The following is an 11,519-nucleotide window of genomic DNA, read 5'->3' on the forward strand; positions in this document are numbered from 1 at the left end:
GTGAGGCTCAGAGCAGTAGAGCCCCATCCCCTGCAGGGTCACTCGGGGTGGGGCGGGGCTCTGTGCCGCTTCCCCAGCCCCTCTCGGCAGAAAATCCAGGGAGGCAGGCAGGCATCAGGGCCGGGAGGGCCGTGAGGGAGCCGGGCAGGGCGACGGGAACGGCTCGTTACCCTCCTCGGCGCGGAGACCAGCTGTGAGCCTCCGCTGATCCCACCGCACCCTTTCCCGATTCTGCCCGGCCTTTCTGCGGCCTCCGCCCCTCCTGACTCCGGAGCTCCCCTGGGCCCGAGGCCGCCCCGTCGCCCAGCGATCCGCTGAGCGTGGACCGCGGGGGACTCAACCCCGGAGGAAAGGACTCTTGGACTTCGGTGCGCTCCGCACCCTTTCGGCCCCGCAGCGCCTCGCTCGTTCCCTCCGGGCCGCCTCTTGCCGGCGCGGGTTCCAGAGCCAGAGGCACGGGGCAACGGCGACATCGCGGCGCCCCGGGAACTCCTGTGCCACTGGGTGGAGGGCCCAAGGTGGAGCCGCTACTTGCGGCTCCCCACGCACCTCCCCCATCCCGCGCTGAGGCCCCGCAACCCTGACCCGGCGTGCCCTGAAGCCGAATGGTCCGGGGCTGGGTGGGCCCGGTGGGGCGGGAGCGCGGGTGGGTTCCTCGGGACCACTGCCCTTCCCCTCACCCCACACCGTCGCCCACCCGTCTCCCTGTCTCTCTTGGTATGGCCTCTGCTGTCGCAGCCTGGACACCACCCTCCCTCAGCCCGCTCCCCCATCTCCTCTGAGGGGCTCCCAGCCGCTGCATCCTACAGCCGGTCCTGGTTATCTCCCCGTCTTAGGACCTGCTGTGTTCCTCCCAGGGGCTAGGCGTTTCGAGGACAGGGACCGGCCCCCACTGCCCAGCTCCCTCCAGGGTCTGGCCGGGTGCTGCCCCACTCGGTGGTAGAGGCCTGCGGCTGCAGTGAGCTTCTTCCTTCCAACTCTCTCGGAGGTGCCACAGCCTCCCTGCACGCAGCCCAGAGCCCCTCCTGGCCCTGGTCACAGTACTCCATCAGGCACGGTGTCCTCCCTGTCTCTGGACCCCAGGGCCTGCCCCCGGAGCTTGCGCAGGGAGGCCTCTGCACCCTCATGTCGCCTGATGTTGCCGCAGACTTCCTGGGGCTCCCTAGGCCTGCCATGGGGGAGGGGGATGCAGGGCCAGCCCCTCCCACCTTCCTTCTGCTTCTCCAGTGGATTCACTTCCTGCCCTTTCAGACTGACCTCTGCGTTGAGGAGCCTAGTGACACCACCACTCACCAGCCCAGTGCCTCTTGTGTAGGCTGTTGCTAAAGAACTGAACTCTGGACTTCCCTGGCCCTCCAGCAGTTAAGATTCCTCACTTCCACTGCAGGAGCACTGGTTCCATGATCCCTAATCAGGTCAGGGAACTAAGATTCCCCATGAGCATGCAGCAACAACACCCTTCCATGGTTCATTCAGCCCCAGGTCACTGCCTGAGGCAGAGGGGCACAGTGTAGCACGACACCCCCCGTTACCATGGCCACTGCGACCGCCGCACTGCTCCTCCGTGTGGATGGCACCTGCCTCCACCGGTCCACCCACATGGCAGCAAGGCCTTCTAGAAAAACAAACCTGGGGCCAGTCATACCTCAGCTAGATGCCCACAATAGATTCACCACATACTGAAGAGCCTGCTACCCCCACCCTTGGCCTGGAACCTGACCAACTGGAGAGGTGGAAGTCAGGGGCCACTAGGAGGCTACACAGCTTTCCAGAAGCTTTGCTGTGGGAACAGGGAGAAGCAGGAGAAGGCCCGGTGGGCCCAGCACACACCATACGGAATACAGGACTGGACATAGGAGTGCACACACAGACCCAGGCACAAGCACGTGACACGCGAAACACAGCCATACGGATGTGCACACGCATTCGTGCGTAGACCTACATCACGCACGGATACCCATACTTGCGGACATGTGCATGCATGCTTACGTTACATACACACAGGAACACAGACACGCACTCAGCCTCCTGGAGCATCCTGCCACCACCAGCAGGATGCCCTGCTCGTACTGGCAAATGGGCTCCAGCGGCTGGGTCGGATGTGGGAGCCCCACACTGAGCTGGGTGGGGACCCACTGCCCCAGAGGCCCTCAGCCAGCAGAGTTCGCTGGCCTGCACTCTGGTCCCCTGACGTGGAGAGAGAAAGGGCCTCAGAGACCCCAGGGAGGCACCGAAGCCACCCTGCTCCCCACCCCACCCCCTCCAATGGACGGTGCCTGCCTGTGTCTGCCCAGAGTTCACAGCGGCTCCAAACTTCTGCTTTCGCAAGATTGCTTCCTTTCCGTTTGAATCAGCATTTCCACTTATTTGCAGCTGCAACGTTCCAAAACACACAACCGCTGCACTGGCATCGGGGCTGATGCCAGCAGCTCTTCCTGGCGGGGCCCTCGTCCAGTTCACTTCAGAGCCCTCATCTGCAGGAGCACGCAGTGCTGGGTGCTGACATGCAACCACCCCGCGAGTGAGTGTGCACGGTGGAGCCTATAGGCTGAGTCTCGGGCCAGCCAGCCAGCAGGGGCCCTGGCGTGAGCTCCAGAGGGTCAGGAGATCCAGAGGCAGCATGTGGCAGTGGAGAAGTGGGGTATGGGGTTCCTGGGTGCCTTGCCCCGGACACGATCCACACACAGCCCAGGAAGGAAGGACATCGAGAGCCTGTGCCAGGCCTGGATGTCATCACTTGGCTTCAGGTTTTCACACTAACAGCTCTGAATGTTACTGTGGTATGTGAGATATAATCCACAAACCATACAATTCACCCATTAAAAGTGTAAAACTCTGGGGGTTTAGCATATCCAGACATGGGCAACCACCAGCACAACCAATCTGAGAACATTCCGTCACCCCAAAGACACTGTCACGCCCCTGCCCCTGCCAGCTGTATCTCTGCTTTCTGTCCCTGCAGATCTGCCTGTTCTCATTTCATACGCCTAGATCCTGAGAGCTGTCGTCCTGCGGGCCTGACATCTTGTCTTGGTGTAACGCTTTTGAGGTCCATCTACACTGTGCTATGTGTCAAAACTTCCTCTTTGTGGCTGAACACCGACCGCTCCATCGTGTGTGTTGACCACGTTTTGTTTGTTCGTGCGTCCATAGGCGGACATTTTCCACAGATGGACATTTGCAGTGCATAGTGGCTGTTAAGAATAACGTTGTGAGAGCATTCACGTGCAGGTTTCTGCATGAACATGTTTTCATTCCTCTTGAATGCACACCTAGCCTTGGAATGGACGAGCCTATCGTAGTTCTCTGTTTAACTTTTTGAGGAACTGCCAGACTGTTTTCCATGGGCGCCTGCACCCTTTTACAAGTCCAGCGCTGTGTGCTGCCAGATTCTCCCAGGTCTTCTCCCACACTTGTTACTCCCCCTTTTATATTACAGTTAACCTATGAGTGTGAGGCAGCCTCTAACCTTGCTTTGATTCGCATTTCCCTGACACTGACCTGAGCCTCTTCTTCCGAGCTCACTGGCCATTTGTACACTTTCCCTGAAGAAATGTTTTTTCAGACCCTTTGCCCTGTCCTAGGGTTTTAGGAGAGAAGGATCAAAGAAGCTCGGCTTGGTTGGAGGCTATGGGGGATGGGGTGAGAGCCTCCCAGGCCCCCACCCCTGCACTCCCGCTCCCAGCCAGCCTGCGGGTGAGCTCACCAGGGGCATTTCCGGCTCCTCTCAGCGCCTCCGGTTGCCTCGCGGAGGTTTCACTTTTGGGTCTGGGAACCTTCAGGCTGTGTGTGCGCTGGGCAACTCCACGGCAGAGGCTTCCAATCCTGGCCTGCAGGGCAGCCTGGCTTCGGCTTAGTGGGCACAGGCACGCGACAGTCACGGTCACTGGTGAGCTGCCCCCACCCATGCCCTTCGCCCCTGTGCCTCACAGGGGGCTGCCTGCCCTGGCTCCCGGGGTCGGCCCTTGCTTCTCCTGGGTGGGGAGGCCAGCACCTCTGGGTGGAGACCAGGTCCTGTCACCTTCCCTGGGCTTCCCCAAGCCCCCCGGGACTCCCCGCATCCCAGACCAGCTGGGGAAGCCCCAGGCCTTTGGGAAGGGGGCTCCCTCCAAAGTCTGGCTGGTTTGGGCTTAGCTCCAGGCAGGCACCTCCAGGTGCCCCTGGGCCCACTCTGGGATCTCAGGCCAGCACCGAGGCTTAGAGGCCTCCCACAGCCCCGACGTCCTGGGTCCTAAGTCAGGCCCGCAATGGCTCCTGAGCCCTGAAGGCAGACGGGTGCCTCACAGAGCTCTGGGCGCTGAGGAAGCCCTGGAGGACAGGCCTCAGGGCTGGGGATGCTTGGGCCAGGCCCTGCCTGGGCCTTCGCACCAAGTGCCCAGGAGGCGATGGCTTCTGCCTGCTCCCTGCTCTCTGAACACCTCGGCCACGAAGGCAGCTGCTAAGGCAGACAGAGCCCCAGCCTTGCCCTGCCCTTCCTCAGTGGCTACTTTTCATGAGTCACCCAAAGCCTTGTTGAAGTAGCCAAGTGATGGAGGGCTTGGTGGGCGGCCAGGGCTGCCCCCTTCCCGACAAGTGCTGAGTCCCAGGGCTTTCTGGGGCTTCCTGTGGGCACTCTGGTCACAGGACAGATGGTGTGCGTGACTGGCCCGAGTCCCATGGAGGGCTGCAAGTGACGTCCAGCCTGGAGGCGCTCAGGGCCCCTTGCAGAGATGGACAGTGGGTGACAGGGTAAACTCGGGGGCCAGCATCGCAGGCCTGGCCAGGCAGGACTGCCTCGGAGACACCTGAGCGGCCACCTCTCTGCTCTTCCCCTCCCCTGCCCTCTTCCAGCCCTGAGGGTGAAAGGCCTGACCAGCTGCCCTCCTCAGGAGCATGGCATCGGCCTTTGAGAAGGTGGTCAGGAGCGTGGTCCGGGAGCTGGACCACAAGGAGCTCACCCCCGTGGATAGCCTGTGGAGCTCCGCCAGCTTCCAGCCCTACAGCCTTTTGAGCAGGAGGCCCTTGCACTCACGGTTCTGGAGACCGCGCTACATGTGTGTCAACTTGTCCATCAGGGACATCCTAGAGCCCGATGCGCCGGAGCCAGGTACCCGACCGGTGCTGAGTCCGAGCCGTGGGTGGGCGGGGGGTGGGCCAGCTGGCTCCTGCTCGGGCCCCTGGTCTGTCTCCAGAGGGCAGGCGCTTTCCAGAGGCCCCTCCACCAGGCGGGACAGGCGGCAGCCGGCGGGCGGGTCCTCAGCCGCGCTCTCGCTCCAGTGCTGGAGTGTGGCGGCACCTTCCAGTTCCACGATGCGATGGACGGGCAGCTGCAGGGCAGCGTGAACCTGGAGGCCCCGGGACAGGGCAGGCTCTCAGGCGGGGCCACAGTGTCCGGCAGTTCCAGTGCCTCGATGGACCTGTGCACTCTGAGAGTGGCCCCCAACACCTGGGAAGCCATGCACCATGAGAGGTGAGCCCAGGGCCGCAGGCCCACTGACCCTGGGCAGCTGACCCTGGGCAGGCCCTCGGGGCCGCAGCAGTCACAGGGTGTCTGTGCAGGCTGAGGGACGTCCCAGAGTCAGGGGCCGTGCGGGGACCAGTGGCTGGGAAGGAGGCTGCTGAGGTCCTGGGGGCCTGCATCCTGCAGGTCAGAGGGCCAGGGGTCAGACTGAGCCCTGCTGCAAAGAGGCTGGGGTGGAACACACACAGGGACCCTGGTGAGAAGGACGGTTAGCTCAGCACACATACGTGAGATCTGAACCCAGGGAGTGGAGAGAGACAGCAGACAGGTGAGCAGCCAGCCGCAGGGTGGGCCCCTCCAGAGGCCCGCAGGCTTCCTCGTCCCTTCTTCTTGCCCCCTGTCTGCCCACAGGCACTGGAGCATCCAGGGGATGGGGCGATAGGGGTCCCGTGCTGGGGCATCCACATCACGCCATCCATGGCTGCAGACACTGAGGTCCAGGGAAGGGAAGGCCATCTCAGGGCAGGGGGAGGCAAGGGCAAGGCTCACCCTGCAAGCTTCCCACTGGCCCACTCACCGCAGGCGCCTGCGGCAGCCTGAGCCCAAAACCCTGCAGCAGCTGCGGAGTCGGGGGCATGACGTGTTCGTAGTGACCGAGGTGCTGCAGACACAGAAGGAGGTGGAGGTCACCCGGACACACAAGCAGGAGGGCTTAGGCCAGTTTGCACTTCTGGGAGCCCTCTGCTTGCAGGTGGGCGGCGAGGACCCTGCAATGGGCACAGCGGGGGAGGCAGGAGGGGAGTGTCCCCACGCAGACCCCCGCCACCAGCACCTGGCTGCCCCCAGCCCCACCACCCGGAACCCAGTCCTGAGCCCACATCCATCCCTCAGGGCAAAGGCGAGGGCCACCTGAGCCGGAAGAAGACGGTCACCATCCCCTCAGGCAGCACCCTCGCATTTCGGGTGGCCCAGCTGGTTATTGGCTCTGACTGGGGTGAGCTGGGGTCTGAGTGACTTCTGGGGCCCAGGCTCCATCGCAGGGGCGGGGAGGCCTGGAAGAATCACCGGCTGCCTGGCGGTGCTGGGGACATCTGGTGGCATGACTGTGGGCTGGGGTGGCCGAGAGCCCCTTGTTCAGGCAGGTGGGAGGTCGGGGCACAAAGCGGGGCTGCACAGGGAGCCCAGTGGGCCAGGGAGAGGCCAGGTGTTCCGCCAACCTACCTCCTTCATCTCTGCCCCTCCCGGCTTCTAGACGTCCTCCTCTTCCCAGACAAGAAGCAAAGGACTTTCTCGTCGCTGCAGGCAGGTGAGGCCCACGCTCCTGGGAAGTGGGACAGGCTGATAAGGAGAGCCCAGAACAGTACATCTGGGAGACACACACACACACACACACACGTGCACACACACATGCACACACTAGTGCAAATGCACACACCCACCCATGCAAACAGGCATGCACACTCACATATACACACATGCAACATGCACACTTGTGTGTACAAATGCACACGCACATATACACACATGTAATACACATGCACACATGCACACTCGCACACATACACACATGTGTAAACACACACACACACGAGTAACATGGCGAGAGGCTGGCACCAGGCAAGTTTGGCCTTGCTCCTTGCCCCAGGCTGCCAGGACTGGGATGACAAGCTGTGAGGGCCCAGGGGAGGCAGCCCTCCCTGGCTCGGGCCCCTGCCCCCAGCACTGACCAGCCCCACCTTGCCCAGGCCACAGGCCCTCCAGCAGTGCAGACGGCCATCCACGTTCGTGCTTCAGCTTTGCCTCCATGAGGGGTTTCTCTTACTCCTCCTGCCAGTTCCAGTCGGGTCAGTACCTTCTGGGCCACCCTGGGGCCCCTGCTCCCCTTTGGCCCCCAGCATCTGCCCTCCCTTACCAGGGCTCCCTGGGGCCACAGGGGCACCTGGGCAATTGCAGACCTGTCCCCACAGATGGGTCCATGGAGCACTGGCTGGCGACCACTGACGACTTCCAGGGCCTCCAGGCAGAGGTGAAGGCCTGGGCCGTGGGCCTGGAGGGCTTGTCCAAGGGGCTGTGTGGGCGGCTGCTGGGTGGCCTGGGGCAGGTGCTACGGGACGAGCCAGCTCTGCAAGCCCTGGAGGAGTCGGTGAGTGAGCTGGGCTGTGCGTGCAGGGTGTTGGGGGTAGGGTAGCACGAGAGCTGAGTGGGGCAGCGGAGCAGGTGCCTGCCCGCCCTGCTCACCCCCACTCCCCCAGGTGCCCCCACCTGGAGCAGGTGCCTGCCCTCCCTGCTCACCCCCAGTCCCCCGGGCGCCCCCACCTGGAGCAGGGCCTGCCCACCCTGCTCACCCCCACTCCCCCAGGTGCCCCCACCTGGAGCAGGTGCCTGCCCGCCCTGCTCACCCCCAGTCCCCCAGGTGCCCCCACCTGGAGCAGGTGCCTGCCCGCCCTGCTCACCCCCACTCACCCAGGTGCCCCCACCTGGAGCAGGTGCCTGCCCGCCCTGCTCACCCCCACTCCCCCAGGTGCCCCCACCTGGAGCAGGTGCCTGCCCTCCCTGATCACCCCCACTCCCCCAGGTGCCCCCACCAGGAGCAGGGCCTGCTCACCCTGCTCACCCCCAGTCTCCCAGGCGCCCCCACCTGAAGCAGGGCCTGTCCCACCCTGCTCACCCCCAGTCCCTCAGGCGCCCCCACCTGGAGCAGGTGCCTGTCCCGCCCTGCTCAACCCCACTCCCCTGGATGCACCCACCTGGAGCAGGTGCCTGCCCGCCCTGCTCACCCCCAGTCCCCCGGACACACCCACCTGGAGCAGGTGCCTGTCCCGCCCTGCTCACCCCCAGTCCCTCGGGCGCACCCACCTGGAGCAGGTGTCTGTCCCGCCCTGCTCACCCCCAGTCCCCCGGGCACCCCCACCTGGAGCAGGGCCTGTCCCACCCTGCTCACCCCAACTCCCCCGGGGTGCCTCCAGCTGGAGCAGGGCCTGTGTGGTGGGCAGATGGAGCCTCGGGACGGTCCGGTGGGCGCCATTCTTGAATCCCTGGTGCTGCCCTCTGGACAGCTGGAAATGGAGCTCGCGGACTCCGTCTTCTACCTGCTGCAAGCGCTAGCAGGTAAGGGGCTTGGGGCGGGGCAGGGAAAAGGCAGGGACGCGAGCTCCTCTGGCTGGCCCCTGGAAGCCCTTTCACCGGAGGTCTCTCCACAGTGCTGAGCGAAGCCCAGCATGTGCTGCTGGCTGAGGTGCTGGAGACGGGGGCCCTGTCAGGGACGTTTTGGCTGGTGAGAAGGCCTGGGTGTAGGGGAGGGGTGGGCCAGTGTGGGACCTGGTGCCCTGCGATGGGGTGGCATGGGCGGATGCCCGGTGCCAGGCCCTCTGACTGTCCCCACCCTGTCTGCCAGGTGGAGTGCCTTGTGGAGCAGAGCAGCCCGTGGCAGGAGCACCGGGCTGTGTCCCTGCCGCCAGAGCGCCTGGGCGACAGCTGGGGCTCAGAGGCACCCGCCTGGGCTCTGCTGGAGGTGTGCGGCTTGGAGCCCCAGGTGGGCACCCCCCAGGTGTGCTGGGAGCCTGGGGCCCGCAGCCGCGTGTGCGCGCTTTATGCCTGCCTGGCACTGCTGCTCAGGCTGAGCCGGCTCTGCTAGTCTGCGGCCCGCCCACCGCAGGCACAGCTAGTGCCCACCGGCTGCCAGGAGCCACACCCAGCCGTGTGGGCGCCTCTCCACAAGACCTAGGGGGTGGGGACAGCCAATAAATGTGAGATGGCAAACACAGGGGAATGACGCACGAGCTTTTGAGGAGCCTCTATCAGGGGTTGAGGGCCCCGTGGGGGTTGCCCACACAGGACGGGGAGGGACCTGAGGGCCGGGAGCAGGCACCAGGGGCCTTCCCTGTGCTGGATCCGGCCACTCCGGAGCGACTGGCCACGTGGCCAGGCTCCTCCCTGCCCGTGCCCCCCAACAGCAGGCTGGCCTGGAAAGAACAGTGCATGGCGATGCCAACCCCCGGGACTGTTCTCTGTCCACCTCAGGGAGCCTGAGAGCATTCTGACGTTCTGATGCAGGCAGCAGGCCGCCCTCCCTCTGCAGAGCTGCAGGGGGGCAAGAACTGGGCGCTAACAGACAGAGAGCTCTGCACTCCTGGGGCTGGGGGCCTGGGGGAAATGACCTGAACACCTGGGCTTTGGGGTGTGTCTCATCCAAATTCATTCACTCAAAGGTAAGAGTCTGTCGAGAGGAGAGGAGACCTCCCGGCCCTGAGCCGTGGTCCCTGGGCCTCGCCAGGCACAGAGAGGGGGTGACTGACTCAGCCAGGCAGTTACTCTCACCTTGGAGTTGTCACAGCCAGGAGAAACTTGCCTCTCCCTACAGGAGCCGGTCGGCACTCCTCCACTTGGTGGAAGGCGAGGGAAACCATGTTCCCTTCCTGTCCGGCTTGCTGCTGCCCTGCAGCCCCAGGACTGGCTAAACAGAAGGAATGGAGAATCCCTGGTGGTCCGCTGGTTAAGGACTCGGCACTTCCGCCGCTGGGGCCCGGGATTGATTCCTGGTTGGGGAACAAAGATCCCACAAGCAAAGTGGCCCAAAAAAATAAAAATAAAGAGAAGAGGTGGTTGGCCCAGCTGTGACCAACCTGAGAAAACTCAGGATCGAGGTTGACAGTAAAATTAATATTAAAAGAGTGCTCCCTAAACATCCCAGATCCCAGTACAGAAACGCCTAGCAATTGTCCCCTCACCCAGGGCAAGGGAGAAGTTGGACACCTCCCAGGCCTGTTTGTGTTCCCCAGAGCCTCTTTTGGGAACCTGGCTAGAGGACTGAAAGGCACCATCAAGGCAAACGGGACTGGACCAGCACAGGTCTTGGAAAGCAGCGAGTGGGCCCACCGGCGCTTCTTCTGGCGCGCTGAGACACTCCCCACAGGATCAGGTGGTGAACAGTCTGCTGAGCCCCACACAGGCACCCTTTGGAGGATCTCACTGTTGGCCCTCAGGCTCCAGGGTCGCCAGTGCCCGGAGGTCTCCAGTGACAGCTCATTTGAGAGCATCTAAGCATCAAGATCAAGGCGTGGCAGGGGGACGTCTGTGTAAAGCAGCATACCCCGACCCTAGACCCTGGGGGTAGGTGAGCACTCTGTGGGTGGCTCTGCTGGGCCTGGTCACCTGGACGCCCACCAACCAACAGCGCTCACCCGGGAGCGGGGCTCATCCAGGAGCAGAGCTACGGTGTCGCCGCCCCAACTGGAGCCTCCTTGGGGACCGCAGCAGAGAAATCTCTGAGAAGCGTCCCACTCCCAGGACAAATCGGCAAGCAGGGTGTCTGGCGGGGGCCCAGCTACAGGGCAAGGGACGCCCTCACGGCAGGGGGGCGGGGGGCAGGTTCACTCCAGATGGCCTGCGGAGTGGAGGGGAGTGGGCTTCCAGGGCAGAGAGGCCCAGGCCCTGCGGGGAGGCATGGAAGAGGCGGGGCGCTGCCTGCCAAGCCCCTCGTGAGGCTGGACCCCACTTCCCAGCGAGCCTTGCTGGGGGCTTTGCCCCTCGCCTGTGCAGCCACACCCTGTGGTTGGACAGGCTCGTGCCTGGTGGGGGCAGTGGGCCTCAGACGTTCCCCCAGCTTCTGGCTCCAGGCTGCAAGACCCTGAGGGGCCCGACCATCAGGCGATTGAGGGAGGTCCTCCCACCACCCTGCCGGCAGCAGTGGAGGGGCCGCAGGACTGGGACCTGGCACCTCCCTGATGGGGTCGGGCTGGAGACCCCTGAGGCCATTCTCACCAGCCTCCCTTCCTTCTGCCTCCCGGGCTCCGACGGCCTCCTGGACTCCCCAGTGTGTCCCTGGATATTTCTTGTAGTTTAATCCAATTTTGGCATTCCCCTTGGAGAATTGTGAACTAATACACCAAACTATGCCCCTGGCTTCTCACGGGCTAGTGCCCTTGGCTGGGGCCTCCCCTGCCCTCAGAGTGACCAACGAGGAGACCCCGGCCTCTCCCGGCTAAGCTCTGACTGCTCAGGGCCTGTGTGGGCAGCACAGCTTCTCAGTCAGGGCAAAGCCTGCCTGACTCCGCCCAGGGCTGGCCCAACCCCCAGCCAC

The 11,519-nt window shown here is 63.8% G+C and overlaps 1 protein-coding gene across 5 annotated transcripts; it reads left to right on the top strand.

Annotated features, from left to right (window-relative positions):
• GSDMD (gasdermin D) lies at window positions 721-10,103 on the top strand. 5 transcript variants are annotated; one of them, XM_018058675.1, is made up of 12 exons: window positions 721-3,889; window positions 4,831-5,086; window positions 5,257-5,449; window positions 6,023-6,191; window positions 6,332-6,434; window positions 6,693-6,746; window positions 7,186-7,284; window positions 7,408-7,466; window positions 8,407-8,548; window positions 8,641-8,714; window positions 8,835-8,972; window positions 9,801-10,103. In XM_018058675.1, exons 2-12 carry the CDS (start codon window positions 4,873-4,875, stop codon window positions 10,086-10,088), a joined length of 1,533 nt encoding a protein of 510 aa, XP_017914164.1. In that variant the 5' UTR covers window positions 721-3,889; window positions 4,831-4,872; the 3' UTR covers window positions 10,089-10,103. The 5 variants fall into 5 exon arrangements, with proteins under 5 accessions (XP_017914164.1, XP_017914163.1, XP_017914162.1 ...); XM_018058674.1 differs by having other exon boundaries at window positions 724-3,889; window positions 4,869-5,086; window positions 7,408-7,583; XM_018058673.1 differs by having other exon boundaries at window positions 729-3,889; window positions 7,408-7,583.

This window comes from Capra hircus, chromosome 14, assembly GCF_001704415.2.
Source record: "Capra hircus breed San Clemente chromosome 14, ASM170441v1, whole genome shotgun sequence".
NCBI lineage: Eukaryota > Metazoa > Chordata > Mammalia > Artiodactyla > Bovidae > Capra > Capra hircus.

Excerpts from the sequence above, each read along its gene's own strand:
- GSDMD (XM_018058674.1), top strand. The coding sequence starts at position 4,873 with ATGGCATCGGCCTTTGAGAAGGTGGTCAGGAGCGTGGTCCGGGAGCTG. Across the intron at positions 8,549-8,640 it reads CCTGCTGCAAGCGCTAGCAG|TGCTGAGCGAAGCCCAGCAT; the intron begins GTAAGGGGCTTG and ends GTCTCTCCACAG. Across the intron at positions 8,973-9,800 it reads TGTGCGGCTTGGAGCCCCAG|GAGCCGGTCGGCACTCCTCC; the intron begins GTGGGCACCCCC and ends CTCTCCCTACAG.